A 17,011-nucleotide genomic window follows, 5' to 3' on the forward strand; every position below is an offset into this window, starting at 1 on the left:
CAATTATGCACCAGTGCTCCAGGGATGCTGCTCTGTGAGCTGAAGTAAAGCCATTAAGTGCTGGGAAAGCACTTCTGGATGGAGAGTGCTGGAAACATGGAAAAATCCTCCCCGAGCCAGGAGATGAGGTGGCCTCGCTGCCTCTTTGGGAAGCACTGGGATCTCCCTGTGTGCCTGCTCCTCACCGGAGCGCCTGGGGTGGCCCTGGGGACCTCTGCGGGGGAGGCCGATGGGAAACTTCAACCCTGTTGCCTTTTTTCCAGGTGAAACTGGTGAATATCCGCAACGATGACATCACAGACGGCAACCCCAAGCTCACCCTGGGCCTCATCTGGACCATCATCCTCCACTTCCAGGTAGGACATGGAATTTTCTTGCTGGAGGATGCGGGGCAGGCGTAGGGAGCGCGTTGTCTCTCCGGGGCAGTGGAATCCATGGTTTCTGCATTTTTCCATGGTGATGTCGGCACATGGATGGGCCTGGAGGTTCATGGCAGTGTCATGGAGACTGTGTTGGGAGAACAGCAGTGCCCTCCCCTCGTCATTTGCATAACGAAATCGTTAATGACGGGTTGTGTGCCGTGGCCTCCCGGGCTTGTTGGCCGTGGCTGTTTGCTCAGCTGGAGTCTCTGGAGGAGAAGAGCAAATTTGGAAGGGGCCATGGGCTGTTATCCCGAGGCACTCCCGGCCCTTTGGGTGGTCGGTGCAGCCACAGGACTTTTCCATGGGATGGGATGGGATGGGATGGGATGGGATGGGATGGGATGGGATGGGATGGGATGGGATGGGATGGGGATGTGTCAGCTGAGTGACAGCACAGGGGCTGGGAGAAACGCCCTGACCTGGGGCTGTCTCCAGCAATTGTGTGCTGGAGATGCTCTTGGAAAAGCAAGTTTTGGGTCTTTAACAGCCTCAAATTATCCGGTTGTAGCTCTGATGGCTTCGGGGGGATGACGTGTGGCCACCAGTGAGTTGGCGAGTGGGGTTTGTTGGGCAGGGCTGCTGTCAGCAGCTCGTCAGCTCTGTGGGGCCGAGCCTTTGGGATCTGCTGGATCCCTGCTGGATCCCTGCTGGATCCCTGCTGGCACCTTCCAGGCAGGACTAGTGCTGGCTTTGAGACTCTTGAGGAAGATTGCACTGGAAGATTGCATTTTTTGGAGGATGGGCAGTGCCTCAGGCAGAGGCTTTTGGGGGCAGCCTGGGGCTGAGCTGGGTGTGAGGCTGCTGACGAGGCTCTCCCAGGCTTTGGCCCTGGGAAGCAGCCGGGGTCAGGCAGGCTCTGGATGCTGATGAGTCACCGTCATCTCCGGTGGGGCCCTGCCTGTGGCATCTCGTCCCTGCTGTCCTCGGGGTCACCCAGCCCTGGTGCATCTTCTGTTGCAGGACAGGGACACCAGGACAGGGACACTGGGTCCCCTCCGTGCCTGGCTGGGAGGGGACGCTGCCCTGCTGCCGTGGGGGACGGGGGGGTGACACGGGAGCCGGGCTGGTGCCGGCGAGCCTGCGCGTCCCCCTCCCGCTGCGCTAACGGGATTTTTTCTGGGGTTGTAGCTCCATTGTGAACCTCTTAATCTCCCGTGTCCCAGTGCCGCTGCCTGGGGGCGGGCAGCTGGGAGAGCCCCGGGAGAGGTTTGGGGTGGGATGGTGCCGGTGTGGAGCTCAGGGAGCTGGCATGGTGATGATGAGGGGGGTGCTCCGGTGTTCTGGGGGCTTTTCCCTGTGCCGTGGGAGCTCTTGTGGTCACTGGTTTCCCTTAGTCATTTTCTGGATTGCTCCCTGTTGAGTGTTTCCTCGTTGAGTGTTTCCCTTGTTGTTTCCCTGCTTCCTGGGGCTGAGCTCAGTCCCCCCATCTTTATGCCCTCTGCTCCCCATTTTTTGTCTCACCCCTACTTTTGGTGCGTGTCACCCTGCCCTGGGTCCCTCTGAGCTGGCAGGTGGGGTTGGGATGCTCCACGCTCCTCAAATCCCTGCCCTGGGTGGCGTTTGGTGCAGGAGCCACCGGAGAGAGGCAGGACTGGGACTGGGATGGGATGGGGTGGGATGGGGTGGGATGGGCAGCATCACGCTCCCTTTCCTATTGGGACCCTCCGACTGAAGCGATGCCAGGTCCCCCCCCGGGCACCTCGAGCTGCCCCTCTCTGCCCCAAACTGGGTGAGCCTGGCAGCAGTGTGGGCACGTGAGCTGGGCTTTTGGGGCTCCCGGAATTAAGAATTAAGGAGCAAACCTCCCGAACTGGAGAGCAGCAGCCCTGCGGAGCCGGCTGCCGTGCATGCAGAGTCACTCTGACTCCTCCCTGCTTTTTTTTTTTTCCCCCATTTCTCTCCCACCCCTTCCTTTATTCTACCTTTGCCAACCTTCCTTAGGTTTTGTGTTTTCTCCCCCTCTTCCCCACCCTCTCCCACTCCCCTCCTCGCTCCGCTGCCTGATTCCTGCTCCCTGTTTGTGTTGGCAAGGGCCGTGCTCCAATTACCTCATATTTGGAGAGAAGGACGCCGCAGCCAATCCCCGCTCCCTCTGCTTTTAGGTCAAGTGATTTCTGAACTGCAGTGAGATGCTTTGAATTTGTCTTCTCGCAGCGCCCAGGCTGTAAGATGGCTGTCTGGAGCGGCGGCGGTGGCGGCAGGGCTGGCGGGAGGGGACGGCGACAAGGGGCAGTCCGCGGAGCGCTGCGCGCCGGGCGTTTGATCCGATGAAGCCCGGGTTGGGATTTATTCGGGAGCCGGCGACTCGCTCAGCTGCGTTCCTGCCGGCACCGAGCAGGAGGAGATGGGGAATTCGCTGGGCTGCGTTAAAGAGCAGAAGGAAAAAGCTGTGGGCAAGGCACCGCTGTCTCCCAAAAAGAGAGTCCGCTTCAAACAGAGGCGGAGAGGGAAGAGGAGAGCGATGCCGGAGGCAGCCCCGCAGGAGGAGCCGCCGGCGCTGGAGGTGGCCGAGGATGAGGAGGCGCCGAAGTCGAAGGCAGCCCCTGGGCGGGAGGGAGGAGAGGAGCCCTCCGGCAGCCGGCCCCGCGGCGGGGACCCCGAGCCGGCGGCGCTGCACGCCGGGATCATCGTGCAGGTGAAGGAGCGCTTCCAGGGGGAGGTGCAGAAAGCTCGCCTGGTGCTGGAGCCGCAGCGGCCGGGTGTGGCGGGAGCTGCCCGGGAGGAAGGCACCACCGTCATCGCCCGCCTGCTGGAGAACCCGGCCGAGAAGGACTGCGAGAAGGCGGTCAGCCGGCTGGTCGAGCTGCAGAGGAGCGGCAGCTGCCGGGCTGTGCTGCTGCCCCTGCGTGCGGGGACCGATGGCCCTGCGGGGGGACTCCTGTCCGTGTCCGGCGAGGAGCCAGCGCCGAGCCGGGAGCCGGAGGCCGGCAGCGCCCTGGATGCCTGGGGGAAAGGAGGCAGCGATGATCCCAGCTCCAGCGCCGCATGGACCTGCTCGTCCGCAGCAGAGCCGGGCACCGTGTCCGAGCTGTCTACGCCGTCCCCCATGGTGGATCAGCTGGAAAACCCCAGCGTGGGGAGAAGCTCAGGGTTGCCGTCGTCCCGGGCCGGGGAGGGAGATGGTCACGGACTGCCGGCTTCCCGCAGCCCGTCCTCCTTCAGCGGGCGCAGCGGCAGCGCGGCCCGGAGCTCCTCGGGGTACGGCAGCGACCGGCCGGCCAAGGGCACAGGAGCTGGTGGGACCACGGTGTCACCCTCTGATGGTGGCCTCAGGCTCGCTGTGGAGGGCCGGGCTTGGAGGGGGAGCTCGGGGACAGCCGGAGCAATGGTCAGTGTGTGCGTGTGCCCTCGCCCCCTTTCCGGAGCGGGGTGGGGGGACCTGGCTCAGTGCACCCCCAGATCCTGGTGGCCCCTGGGCACGGTCATTTCGGCAAGGGGCAACCTCGTGCTGGGTGGCAGGATGCTGGGGCAGAGAGCTCCTGAAGTCTTTTCTCCTCCAGCATCTCCACTGGGAAAGTATCCCTTGGGGACCGACCTGTCCTGTCCTCTGCTCCTGGCACGGGCGGGCTGAGAGTGCCAGTCGCTGGATCCAGTGGGTGCGGCTGGCGGCTGCTGTCACCAGTGGCACACGTGCCCTCAGGGCTGCTGGCTCGGCTGTGAGTTTGGGGTGTCCCTTTCCTGCTGCCCGTGCAGGATGAATGGCAGCGGGATGAACGTGGAGACGTGGGGGCTCTGCCTGCTCCAAGGGGTCTCCGAGAGGAACAGGAGGGGATGATTCTGTGTTTTGGGGCCTGTTGCTGTTTGGTGGTCACTCTTCTAGGGGTGACAGCGTGGGCAAAGGAGCCCTTGGTTCTGGCCGGGCTCTGAGTGCCCCAGGACAAGCGCGTGGTTCGAGGGGCTGTGGCTCCCGATACCTTTGCCAGGTTGGGATCAGTTCACAGCCACCATGTGGCCTTCACCATCCTGCCACCAGTTGCTCGATGCATGAAGCTGGTGCTGGAAGGGTTTGGCCCCAGGTCCTGTGAGCTTCCTCTTTCTTTTCTTGTGGGTGCCTCCCTAAATCTTTGTCCTGTCGAAGACACGTGAAGAAAGGAGGGTGGAGCTGGTGCCGCACCCTGCACCTTTGTAAGTGCATCTGCAGGAGAGTTTCCTTCAAGGATGCTCTCAGGGAAGAGGCCCAGTGGTTGGAGAACCCCAGTGCTGTGTCAGTGATTAAAAATAAATGATTTATCAGAGCTGGGTGCTGTGAGGTGCTCCTGGATGGGCAGCCACGCTGGAGAGCCTGGGTGGGGCACAGCCGGTGGGTGGGTTCACAGAAGGGTTCATTCTGCTCTTCGTTAAGAGCCGTCAGGTAATTAATAAAGGGGTGCTGAGCAGAGAGACGTTTGTCCTCTCTGCTCCCTGCAGGCGTGGAGGGTCCCATCCTGCATCCTGCTGCTCACCCCTCTCATTGTCCCATCCATCCCGGCTCTGCCACCAGGTGCTGGCTCCCGACATCCCTGGGGAAAGGCAGCCCCGGGGCTGGAGGAGTTAAAGGCAGCTCCGGCAGTGTGGCAGCAGCTGACAAAGAGCAGTTTCATGTGTGATAAGCGTATCAGGCTGGAGAGGGAGGTGAGCTGCAGCATACCAATGACACCGGCAGCATCCGCCCCGCTGGCGGGAGACACGGATAATCCCGCAGGTCCCTGTCTCCTGCCTGCGAAGGGATGTCAGACAGCTGGGACCTGTGCGATGCCAGCACCCATCTGGGTGTGTTTTGGGGAGGAAGAAAGCAGCTGGGTGTTTTCAGGGCGGCGGGCAGGGCTGGCTCCTGGCACACCTTCTCCCCGCAGTGCCGGGAGGAGGAATCCGGGGAGCCTGCGTTGCTTTTCCGCGGGCACCCCGGAGAATCCGAGCAGCTCCCATCCTCCCCTTTGTCCGCCTCTTAATTAAGGGGAGGTAATTGTACTAAGTGGGGAGCTGGAGAGGGGAGGGCGAGAAGGAAGCCGTGCCAATCAGGAATATGCTGGCATGCGGGGACATGTGTGTGGCGTCACGTGCCAGTCTGGGATTCGCAGCCAGCCCTGTCTGAGGGGTCCGTGACTGTCGCTGTCTTTTGTTGGGAATTGGGTCACAGCACCCCTGCCACCAGCACCCCCTGGCACCAGCGAGGCAGAAGGGGCGATGTCACATCCTTGTCCCCATCCTTCCCTTTTCCCCTGACATGGAGCTGCTCCGTGGCTGGAGGACAGGGAGAGATCTCCTCTCCAAGCGCTGTTTCCTGCTTCTAAAGTTGGCATTTTTCACATCAGGATGCTCCGGGTGGAGCTCCCCTGCCACACCTGCAGCCCCAGCAAGGGATACTGGTGGTGGTCCCTTCTCACTGCCCACCCTGGGTGCTGCTGGGTGGGAGTGACCATTCCTGTGGGAGCCCCGGGTGTCCGAGCGTGCTGGGGCTCCTTGTGGTGGGTGCTGGGTACAGGAGGGTGCACGGTGTGTTCGGAGCGGGCAGAGGCAGGAAGGGACCTGCCTGGAGCCTCTCCTCTCCAGGACATTGTGTTCCCAGTGAGGTGTGTCCCTGTCTGGCGGGGACAGGGATGGTGCGGAGGGAGCGGCTCCGGCGGTTGTTGGAAGCTGGGGTTTGGTGTGTGGCCAAGCAGCACCTGGTGCCCCTGTGAACTGGGGTTGGCAAAGCTGGCTCTGCCTGCTTGGGTCTCCAGCCTGCCCAAACCACATCACCCCAGTGTTCTCCTGCAGCTCCAGTGACCCCATTCCCAAGTTTCTCAGCTCCCCTCTCCCCAGTGGTGACCACGACTTTCCTCCTGCCCTTTCTGGTAGCCAGGTGTGGGGCAAGCTCATAGAAACTGGATGTGCCTGGTGGAGCTTTCCTTGCTCCTGCATCCTCCCATGGCTGTGCTGCTTCCTTGCAGATCTCCGACATCTACATCAGCGGGGAGCTGGGGGATATGTCAGCCAAGGAGAAGCTGCTGCTATGGACACAGAAGGTGACAGCAGGTTACATCGGGGTGAAGTGCACCAACTTCTCCTCGTGCTGGAGCGATGGCAAGATGTTCAACGCCCTCATCCACAGATACAGGTAGGCAGGAAGGAGCAGTGGGGAGGGATGAGGATCTCCTGAAAGTCCCTGCCCACCACTGCAGTCAGTGACAGGCTGGAGTGCTTGGAGATGTGGGTGAGGCCGGCAGGGAGCAGTGACTTTTTTACCTGGAATTACCTCTTCTGCCAGGTGGCTGTGCTGGGGGGGGAAGGCTCAGAATGAGCAAAAAATACATCAGGCTGCAGGAAAAAAACATCTTAATGTGGCTGGGGAGAGAGGCAGGAGAGAAAAGCTTTTAAACTGCTGAGTGCTGTGGTGGCTACGTGTCAGTGCTGCCCTTTCGCTCTCCATGAGCAGCAGCACTTCCATCCTTTCATCCAGGCATCTCAGAGGTCTCCCAAGCAGCAGTTAAACCTCTCGTGGTTCCTTCTTCCTCAGCTGGGACCAAGAGGTTTTCCTTTGCAGCCTGAACCCTGTTCCCAAACAGGATGAGCCAGGGAGGTCCTGCAGCCCAGGTCCCCTTGGAGAGCCTGGGACAGGGGCTCAGACCAACCCTCAGAGCCACCCGTGGCAACGATGCCCATCCAGGATGCTCTGCCCTGGGCACCTGGTGCTGGTTGTGACTCTGGGGTGTGTCTTGCAGGCCAGATCTGGTGGACATGGAGAGGGTGCAGATCCAGAGTAACCGGGAGAACCTGGAGCAGGCCTTCGAGATCGCCGAGCGCCTGGGGGTCACACGGCTGCTGGACGCTGAAGGTGAGTGGCCAGGGCATGTGACCAGCACAGGGAGATGCCAGCCTCTCTTCCCACTCCCTTTCCTCACTGCCTTTCTGCTTTGCTCTTGCCAGACGTGGATGTCCCCTCTCCGGATGAGAAGTCCGTGATAACTTACGTGTCTTCGATCTACGATGCCTTTCCCAAAGTCCCCGAGGGAGGAGAAGGGATCAGCGCCATCGTAAGCACTGCTGCAGGCTGGGAGGCTGGGACAGCCGTTTAGGAGGCAGCTGGGGGTCGTGGGAAGGCTTTGGGGAAGGGTCTGTTCCCTGTGGAAGAGGGCTGAGGAGGGGGAAGAGGCTGAGGGGGAGGAAGGAGCATCCCCCTTATGGTGTCTGCCCTGTGACCTGCTGGGTGTCCGTAAGGCCACGGCGCTGTCCAGGCTCTGCAGGAAAAAACTGAGCTTCCAGAGAGCTTCCAGGAGGATCCTCCTCCTTTCCTCCTTCCTGTTGCTGGGATGGCATCACAGCAGGGAGGCCCTGGCACACGATCCACCCCGTAGCTTGTCCGTGGCACCTCAGTTCCCTCCGTGCTCTCCCTTATCCTCACGGAGATTTGCCCACCAGCAAAGACACTCTTGCCCCGCAGGAGGTGGATTCGAGGTGGCTGGAATACCAGACCCGTGTGGAGTCCCTCATCTCGTGGATCAAGCAGCACACGATACTCATGTCAGACAAATCCTTCCCCCAGAACCCTGTAGAGCTAAAGGTAGGTCCTGGACAGCGTCCACCCGCAGTGTCCCCTGTGCCCAGCGCCGAGGGATGGGTGGTGGCATTCCCCAGGGTGGCTCCTGAGCAGCCTTTCTCATCGCAGGCACTTTATAACCAGTACATACACTTCAAAGAAACTGAAATCCCAGCGAAGGAGCAGGAAAAAGGACAGATAGAGGAGCTCTACAAACTGCTAGAGGTAAGGATCACCATAGCTGCCGGGAGGCTGGTAGGGGGGAATGTTGTGCTTTTTTAGCAAGACGAAACTGTGCTCGGTTCAGGTTTATTTTGGAATGGAGAAGTGGGAATAACCCTCAGGATTGTGAGGCAGCGAGCAGGACGCTGCGGGAGCGGAAGCAGAGCCCCTCTTCCCTCGCTGTAATCCCCAGCCAGCTCAAGGGAGAGGTGGGAAATGCCAACCTGCTGATGTTTCCCCCAGGTATGGATTGAATTTGGACGCATCAAGTTGCCCCAGGGCTACCACCCCAACGATGTGGAGGAGGAGTGGGGCAAGCTCATCATCGAGATGCTGGAGCGCGAGAAGCTCCTGCGGCCGGCGGTGGAGAGGTCAGTGCTGTGCCCGTGGCAGGGACATCCCCTGCTTCTTCCTCTGGCCACAGGGACATCCAAACCCCCACTCTCACCTCCCTCTGTCATTCCAGGCTGGAATTGCTGCTACAAATCGCTAACAAAATCCAGAATGGTGCTCTGAGCTGTGAAGAAAAGCTCACCCTGGCGAAGAACACGCTGCAGGCTGTGAGTGCGGGCTGGTGTTTCCCCCTCCTGATTTCATTGATTTATTTGTTTTCCTGCTCTTCTTTTGTACCCATCTCCTCCCCTCTCTTCTGCTTGGGCTGGTGGGTTCCCCTGGGCAGTTTTCCTTTCTCTTCTGCCCTTCAGCCTATCCCAGAGGTGCTGGTGGATACTTGGTGATCCACGGATCAACTTGGCGACGGGGGGATGGGGAATGGTTTTGTTCTCTGAGAATACAGCAAGTGGGGCTGGACATCGGCAGAGGTGCTGGTGCAGAGGAGCGCAGCACTTCTGGGAAAGTTTGTTGGATAATTTTTGTTGTATAACGAGGTTTAAAAAACCCCAAATCTATTTTATTTGCCTGGCGGAAAGGACTCAGTGGCAGAGCCTGGGTAGGGAGCAGGTTTCTGAAGAGGTTTTCTTTGTTATGGGAGAAAGAGGTGTTGGTTGAAAGGGCTGGGAGCTAAAAATGGTGATCCCATCTATCCCTGGAAGCTTTCAGTTCATCTCCACAAGTTCTCCTAAAGGGGTTGTCCTGGGTGGGGTGTGGGGGGATGGATTCGTGTTCTGCCCCAGTTAAGCTTGTGCATCAAAAGGCATTTCCAGTCTCCAAGCTGGGCTGCTGTGGTGTTCTCCCTGCCCCTCCTGGGCTGAAGGGACCCGGCCCTGAGTGTCCCTTGTCCCCTCAGGACGCTGCTCACCTGGAGTCGGGGCAGCCGGTGCAGTACGAGTCCGACGTGGTCGTGTACCTGCAGGAGTGCGAGGGGCTCCTCCGCCAGCTGCAGGTGGACGTGCAGATCCTCCGGGATGAGAACTACTACCAGCTGGAGGAGCTGGTGTTCAGGTGACCACGGAGAAGCTTCCTCAGGGGCTGCACGTCTGCTCTGTTTGGGGGAAGGCTCCTTATCCACTCCTTGCTTGCTTCCCCAGGATCATGAGGCTGCAGGACGAGCTGGTGACGCTGAGGCTGGAGTGCACCAACCTGTACAGGAAAGGCCACTTCTCCACCCTGGAGCTGGCGCCCACGTCCACGCTGAGCACGACGCACTTGAAGGGTGAGCCACTGACCAAGGGGCTCCACACCTCCTCGGCCTCCTGGTTCCGGAAGCCGATGACCAGGACAGAGCTGGTGGCCATCTCCTCCTCTGAAGATGAAGGCAGCCTCCGCTTTGTCTACGAGCTGCTGGCCTGGGTGGAGGAGATGCAGGTGAGTGCTGGGCTCTGCCTCTGCTCTGACTGATGTGGGAAGCTGCCCTGGGCCTTTTCCTGCCTTTATCTGTGAGCAGCTGCTTTGATGGTTTGTAGTTTTTGGAGATCTGAGGCTTCTGTCTGGAGCTGGGTTTTCTCTCTTGTGGTCCTGCTGGCCAGTGGGGATCAGGGGAGCCTTTCAGAGCTGGAAGCAGATCTGTGCTGATGCAGTCACTTGGTCTTATGTGCGTGGGAAGCTTGCGTAGGCTGGCCCAGCAATTCTCAGTGTTGGAGCACTGGCTTAGGATCTTTTCCCAGGACTGGGAGGTGTTTGTTCCCTCTGGGGTGACCTGGGGGGGTTCCTGGTGTCCTTCTGAGAGCAGAATGAGCAGTGCTGACCTGAGCCTCTCGGTTTCAGATGAGACTGGAGCGGGCGGAGTGGGGCACCGACCTGCCGAGCGTGGAATCCCAGCTGGAGACCCAGAGGTACATCCACGCCAGCGTGGAGGACCTGGGCTCCAGCGTGAAGGAGGCCAGGATGTACGAGGTACAGTGGGGGACATCGGGCATGGCCCCACACGGGGGGCTGAGGGCATTGGGACCAGCTCTTGTGGGTCACATTCCTGGGACAGAGGTGATTTTTAAAGATGGAGCTTCTGAGTTGATGCAGCGCTGCCCTGAGCCATCCTCTCCACCTCCTCTTCCTCATGCAGAGCTGTGGGGAAAGATTTGGGGTTGGGGTATGGAGTGATGCTGTCCTGTGTGGGGTAATGGCAGCGTTTCTCATCCCTCAGGGGAAGATGTCTCCGAATTTCCGCGCGAGCTACACGGAGACACTGGGCAAGCTGGAGACGCAGTACTGCAAACTGATGGTGAGTGGGCTCCCAGCGCTGCCCAGGGAGCCTGGGCTCCATCTCTGCTCCAGGGCTGCGGAGAGGGGGAGAAACCCATCCGCTACAGAGCGGGGAAGGAGGAATAATAAATAATTCCTTGTGTCCAGGAAACCTCGAGCTTCCGGCTGAGGCACCTCCAGAGCTTGCACGGATTCGTGTCCCGCGCCACTGCCGAGCTGATCTGGCTGAATGAGAAGGAGGAGGAGGAGCTGGCCTACGACTGGAGTGACAACAACCCCAACATTGCAGCCAAGAAGAATTACTTCTCGGTGAGTGCTGGGAGGGCTTTTGATCCGCTGTGGAACCCTCAGCTCCCAGCAGACCCGAATTCCCAAGGCTGGATGCTCCCTCCCAGCTCGCTGAGCTTGTTGCTCCTGAAGGGAGCTGATGGAAGCTCTCCCCAGAGCAGAACGTGGAATGAAAGTGTGTGTTCAATTGAATTGCAATCAAAAAGGCATCAAAAGATGTATTTTTAGCATTATTTTGGAGCTCAAGGCGTCTTGAGCTAGCGGGGGTGAGGGGGGCAAGTCTGAGCCGAGGAGGAAGATGAATCCCTCTTTAAAGCAGTATAAATAAATTCCCATCTTTCCACAATCACACTGTCTGGAGCTGAAGAGGTCCCTGGGCAGGTTTCCAGTGCCTGTTTGGCACACAGGAGGCAGATTCCCATCGGGAACGGGGCTGCAGTGCCGTCCTGGATTCCCTGGGATCCGCTGGCATTTCCTGTAGAACTTCCACGCTGGACACATGGTGTGAGCGAGCTCCCGGAGCTGAGGTTTGGACTTTGCCTGTGTCCCTCCTGCAGGAGCTGACAGCAGAGCTGGAAGAGAAGCAGGACATCTTCCGCTCCCTCCAGGACACAGCTGAGCTGCTCTCCCTGGAGAACCACCCGGCCAAGCAAACCGTGGAGGTGAGTGGGAACCTGGGAGAGCCATGGGGTTCCCAAGGATCAGATCACCTCACCTGGAACTGGCAGACTTGCTACCCCACCCCACAGGGCCTGAGGAAGTGTTCTGTGGTGGCAGGACACCAGTGCAGCGGTAGAGCTGTTTTATTTCGGGAATTGGCCGTTCCCAAATAATTCCCACCTCAAATTAAGACACAAGCACACAGAGCACGAGCCTTTCCCGCAGCGAGGTGCTCCAGGGAGTGGCCTTGGCTGCCCTGGAGCCATCCAGGCTTCCAGGGACACTGTGGTGGTGAAGCAAAGAGCTGTGGGAACCTTTTCCATGGCGTAAAAGCCAACCTGTTCCTGCCTCTGGCGTCGTGACTGTGTGGGACGTGGGGACGCTGACACGGGGTCTGCCATCTCCTGTGTCCAAACCCTCCTGGTTGCAGCCAGATTTTGGTCATTTCTGTCCCTCCCTCCAGCTCCTGTGTCCTTCCCGTGCCCTTCCTGGCTGTGAATGCCCCTTTTCCAGCGCCCTTTTCCGTGTTTTCCGCAGGCCTACAGCGCTGCCGTGCACACCCAGTGGCAGTGGATCAAGCAGCTCTGCCTGTGCGTGGAGCAGCACGTCAAGGAGAACGCTGCCTATTTCCAGGTATTTGGGACCAAATTCCCTGCATCCCATCTGCTGAATCCTGCCCCGTGATCCCCCTATGCTGCTGTTCTCCTTGGGGGAGAGGGAAGGAGGGATTTGGGCTTTCTCTGGAATATTTGTTAGCTGCTCCCTGGGCATTGCTAGGGGAAACAGGGATCAGCTTCCCTGTGGTTCTGGCCACCCCCGTGGGATGATCCTGCCCTTGCAGCCCTAAAGCCAGAGCAGCATCAGGCGCTGCTGGCTGAGCCTTTGGGGTGCTCCTTGCCTGCCCTCAGGCTGCTCAGGGGCGCTTGCCTGGGTTCCTGTGACCCTTTTTGGCTCCGCAGTTCTTCAGCGACGCCCGGGAGTCGGAGACGTACCTGCGGAACCTGCAGGACTCCATCAAAAGGAAATACTCCTGCGACCACAACACGAGCCTGACGCGGCTGGAGGACCTGCTGCAGGACTCCATGGTGGGTTCTCCCACACCCCACCACCCTGCTCCGGTCCAGCAGCGTTGCCTGGGGCACCTCTTGCTTCCCCAGGGGGAACTGGGCTTTTTATCCCCACGGTTTTGGTGGGATGTGGTTGGTTTGCCACCTCAGGCAGTGATTTGCTTTCCCTCGGAGCTGCTGAGTGGCCGTGGGGTGCAGGCTGTGGTGGCCCCAGCTGCGTGGTGTGGCTGGAGTTGGTTGCTGTCATTTAGAGGCCTCTCTGTGCCCTCAGGGTGAGGAGCAGGGTCACAGCCTGACGTGTGGGCTGCTTCTGCCCCAGCCGTGCCCGTCCTGCCATCCTGCTCGAGCCCTGCTGACAAAGGCAGGGCCCGTCGGATGCTCCTGGTGGAGAAATGCCTGCTCTTTATCCAGCCCAAATCCCGTGTTAATCCATCCTGCCGGGTGGGGGAGAGCCAGGGCAGCCTGGCTGTGCCAGGAGCTGATCTCTGAACACGTGGCCTGGCTTAGCTGCAGCAGGGCAGAGCCCGGGCCGTGGCACTGTCACCTTCTTGCCTGATTTGGCCTGAAAAAAACCAACCTAAAAACAACCCCCAAGGAGCAAAGCATCAGCTGGTGTTTGACACCAGGGTCAGGGCAGGATTTGGGCTGTGGGTGAAGCGCTGAGCCGCGGTGGCAGGGTCAGGAGGTGAACAGCGAGTGTGTGGAGGCCGGCGGTCACTCTGCTCTCAGTGCACAGCACAGCTCCCCAGAGTGGCCCCAGTGGCCCTGGGGGTGCCCTCACTGGGGGTGAGGGGTGCATCAGCACTGTCTTCTCTCCTGGAGGCCTGGGGGCACCCCTGTTCTCTCTGTCACGGTCTCGGGGTTGTCCTGGCCTGTCTCCGGCACTGCCAGGACACGGAGCAGCCAGCCTGGCTCCTGGGGTCTGTGTTTGGGAGCCCTGGAACAGCAGCAGTCTGGCAGGTGCCATCTGGGGTGGGAGAGGCTGTTCTGGGCAGCCAGAGAGTGGCCACAAACCCAGAACTGGGGCAGCTGCTGCCCTGAGCTCAGCTTTATTACTCTTTCTTACCTAATAAGTTAAAGTTCTATTTCTTCCAATCATGCTCCCCGGGGACAGGCACAGGTAGTTTATTTAATCATTTATTCTTTTCTTTTCCTTTTCTTTTTTTTAAAATTATTACAATTTTTTTGTTTTAACCATGAAATTCTCCTGCACTGTCGTAGCACACTAACCAACCCCAGAGTACCGAGCATGAGGGAGAACCTTTTCTGAGATCCCTTTTTTTTTTCCTTTTTGTTTGAAACCTTGGCCACAGCCAGCAACGGGCTGAGCTGTCACTAATCACACGAGCTGCCAGCGTGGTGATCCGCACACGTCTCCCCCGCTGAGCTTTGCCAGCAGTCCCCCTGGGTTGGTCCCATCACCAAACCCAGCAGGGATCTGTAGGATTTGGCAGATTTCTCCCCAAAGCCAGAGGCCTGTGCGATCACTCCACCACGAGCCCCTTCTCCTGAGATGTTTTATCCACATAATTCATCGTCTCCCATTCCAGCTGTTGGTTTAAGCACCCGTTCATCCTTTGCTTTAGAGAAGGGAGCATGCTGCCCTGGGCTCTCCTCCAGGCAACCAAATGTCCCCAGCTTTGGGCTGGATGTTGTCCTGCTCTCGGCCCCTCACAGCTCCTGGGACTTTGTTTTGGTGGATGTTGCGTTCCCTTTCAAAAGAAAACATTTTCTTGTCCTACCAGCCAGAGAGCCAGAGGTGTGCATGTGGCTTTGCAGGGCAGTGGGAGTAGCAGTGACGTCCGTCCTCCCTCCCATCCCATCTCCTGAGCCCTCTCCCCATCCTGCCAGGGCAGCAGGACCCTCCTGACATGTTTGCTCAGCCCTTGCAGGCCAGCACTGGGGTGGGGGGAGAGCCGAGATGCCTGGGAGAGACCTCCCCTCACCATCCTCGAGCAACCCGCCCATTCTCCTTCTCCCTGCCAGGATGAAAAGGAGCAGCTCATCCAGTCCAAGAGCTCCGTGGCCAGCCTGGTGGGACGGTCCAAAACCATCGTCCAGCTGCGGCCCAGGAACCCGGAGCACGCCGTGAAGAGCACCATCCCCATCAAGGCTGTCTGTGACTACCGGCAGATCGAGGTGAGGGCTGGCAGGGCGTTTGTGGTGGCACTTGGGAAGGGAAGGCGGGGATGAGGCGGGGGAAGTGACACCCGTGGTGGTTTGGGATGAGCTCCGTAGAGTCTGTCAGTGGAAAGCAGGAGTGGGGAGGCAGAGGGAGGGAAACAGCAGCGCTGTTTTTCCTGGAGCAGATTCCCATGTCTCAGATTCATTCTGGGCAGGAGCTGGAGTCCTTTCCCCTTCCAGGGAGGACGGGCTCCATCAGCCTCAGCCAGATGAGCACGTGGGTGGCAGGCAGCTCCCTTTCACTTCCCCGTCCCTTCCTCTCCGGCACGAGCATGCTGTGCTGCTTGGTGCCATTCCAGGCTGTTGCTTGATTGAAGCAGATCCATCTGGGTATTTTTGGGAGCTGGCTCACCCCCAGGAGAGCGGCTGGCAGCAGGGACAGGCGTGCAGGGCCCACTGCTGGTCTCTGATGGGCTGGGGGTGTTGGTGCTGTCGCAGATCACCATCTGCAGGAACGACGAGTGCGTCCTGGAGGACAATTCCCAGAGGACCAAGTGGAAGGTGATCAGCCCCACGGGGAACGAGGCCATGGTGCCTTCTGTCTGCTTCCTGATCCCCCCGCCCAACAAAGAGGCCATCGAGATGGCCAACAGGTGACTTTGGTGGCAGTCACAGAGAGGTGGGATGGTGGCGTGGGAGGGGAGAGATTTGGGGTGGGAATGGGAAAAGAGTGGGGGATGGAGGAACGAAAGTGATTCGTGGTGGGGAAAGGAATCCCTCGTGGTTCCACAGCTGCAAACTCCATTGCAGCAGCTGCTGCTGTAGCTTGCAAACTGAAAAAATGACAACTGGGGATGAGAGACCCCCCCAGGGATCTCTGGCACTGACCAGCAGGAGCACCACTCCCTGCCTGCTGCCAGACTGGGATCACTGGGATGGATGGGCTGCTGTCTGGCAGTGATGGCTGGAGGATTAATGGGGTCAGGGCTGGGTTTGCTGGAAAGATCCAGGGCTGATGGATCCGCTCCTTCCCCTTGCAGGGTGGAACAGCTGTACCAGAAGGTGATGGCTCTCTGGCACCAGCTCCACATGAACACAAAGAGCCTCATCTCCTGGAACTACCTGCGGAAGGACATTGCCCTGGTGCAGAGCTTCAGCATGGAAAAGGTGTGGAGGAGCTTTCCTGCCTGGTTCCGGGGTCGTGCTGCTCTCCAGGCTTCTCTGTGTAGCAGAGGAGATAGGAAAACCAGACAGTTCAAGATTGGGGAAGTCAAGGGTCTTTACACCTTGAAAAGGGTCGCAGGTTGCAGCTGTGGGGAACAGCGGGGGAAAAGGGGAACAATTTACACCTTGAAAACTTGAGCTTGGGGGTGCTGTGCAAAAGGATTGCGGCTTTTCCCAATAAAAAGAGCACCAGGAGTTTGCTGCTGCTGAGAGATTGTGGATTGAGCATTTCATCAGGCAGTGAGCACGGCGGGAGGGAGGCAGGAGGCTGACACAGAGGATTTATCTTTCCTCCTCTGAAAACACTCCCCTGGCGAAGGAAGGCGGTTCGGTTGGTGTGCAGGAAGTTGTTCCTGATGTTTGGATGTGCCCTTTTTCCACCTGCAGCTCAGATCCTTGGCTCAAGGGGAGTGTCAGCAAGCCCTGAAGAGCCTCCAGGCCCACTACGAGGATTTCCTGCAGGACAGCCGGGACTCGGAGCTCTTCTCCGTGTCGGACCGGCTACGCCTGGAGGAGGAAGTGGAGTCTTCCAAGGAACACATCCGGCAGCTGCTGGAGTCCATGGAGAACGGTGAGCTTCAAAGGGCCTGATGGTTTAACCAGGAGCTGTAGGAACTCATAAACGAAGGATTTATGGGGCAGCTTCGTGTTCTTCTTCCTGAGCTGGCTGGGTGATGGTGTGAGCAGCTGCTCTCCTTATTTCTCCATCCATCCATCCATCCATCCATCCATCCATGCATCCGAGTGTTCGGCCTTTGTCCAGCAGTATTCCTGCAGGGAGCCCTTGGCTTTGCAGCTTCAGCTGAACTGCTGAGTCCTTGTAACCTTGGCAGTGGGTTTAGTCATCGGGATGCATTCCGAGCAAGGAATCCCTCCTGCATTTAGTCTTTGGGAACACACACACAGTGGTG

General features: G+C 59.1%; 1 protein-coding gene across 30 annotated transcripts in view; it reads left to right on the forward strand.

Annotated features, from left to right (window-relative positions):
* The window catches only part of MACF1 (microtubule actin crosslinking factor 1), a 139,846-nt gene that overhangs the window by 38,838 nt on the left and 83,997 nt on the right, over positions 1-17,011 (forward strand). For 11 of the 30 annotated variants that reach the window (XM_048326788.1, XM_048326798.1, XM_048326789.1 and 8 more), the window contains exons 1-21: positions 2,663-3,750; positions 6,332-6,498; positions 7,103-7,215; positions 7,308-7,414; positions 7,822-7,941; positions 8,047-8,142; positions 8,383-8,510; positions 8,606-8,699; positions 9,386-9,540; positions 9,627-9,903; positions 10,303-10,431; positions 10,679-10,756; positions 10,885-11,046; positions 11,583-11,687; positions 12,223-12,318; positions 12,645-12,770; positions 13,867-13,872; positions 14,739-14,891; positions 15,375-15,529; positions 15,917-16,043; positions 16,488-16,671. In XM_048326788.1, coding sequence (XP_048182745.1) covers positions 2,767-3,750; positions 6,332-6,498; positions 7,103-7,215; positions 7,308-7,414; positions 7,822-7,941; positions 8,047-8,142; positions 8,383-8,510; positions 8,606-8,699; positions 9,386-9,540; positions 9,627-9,903; positions 10,303-10,431; positions 10,679-10,756; positions 10,885-11,046; positions 11,583-11,687; positions 12,223-12,318; positions 12,645-12,770; positions 13,867-13,872; positions 14,739-14,891; positions 15,375-15,529; positions 15,917-16,043; positions 16,488-16,671 — 3,562 coding nt within the window. In that variant the 5' untranslated portion in view covers positions 2,663-2,766. Of the gene's footprint in view, positions 1-263; positions 357-2,661; positions 3,751-6,331; positions 6,499-7,102; positions 7,216-7,307; positions 7,415-7,821; positions 7,942-8,046; positions 8,143-8,382; positions 8,511-8,605; positions 8,700-9,385; positions 9,541-9,626; positions 9,904-10,302; positions 10,432-10,678; positions 10,757-10,884; positions 11,047-11,582; positions 11,688-12,222; positions 12,319-12,644; positions 12,771-13,866; positions 13,873-14,738; positions 14,892-15,374; positions 15,530-15,916; positions 16,044-16,487; positions 16,672-17,011 lie in introns of those variants that run through there. The other 19 variants (XM_048326804.1, XM_048326817.1, XM_048326819.1 and 16 more) reach the window with 5 other exon arrangements.

Source organism: Corvus hawaiiensis, chromosome 23, assembly GCF_020740725.1.
Source record: "Corvus hawaiiensis isolate bCorHaw1 chromosome 23, bCorHaw1.pri.cur, whole genome shotgun sequence".
In the NCBI taxonomy this organism is placed as follows: Eukaryota; Metazoa; Chordata; class Aves; order Passeriformes; family Corvidae; genus Corvus; species Corvus hawaiiensis.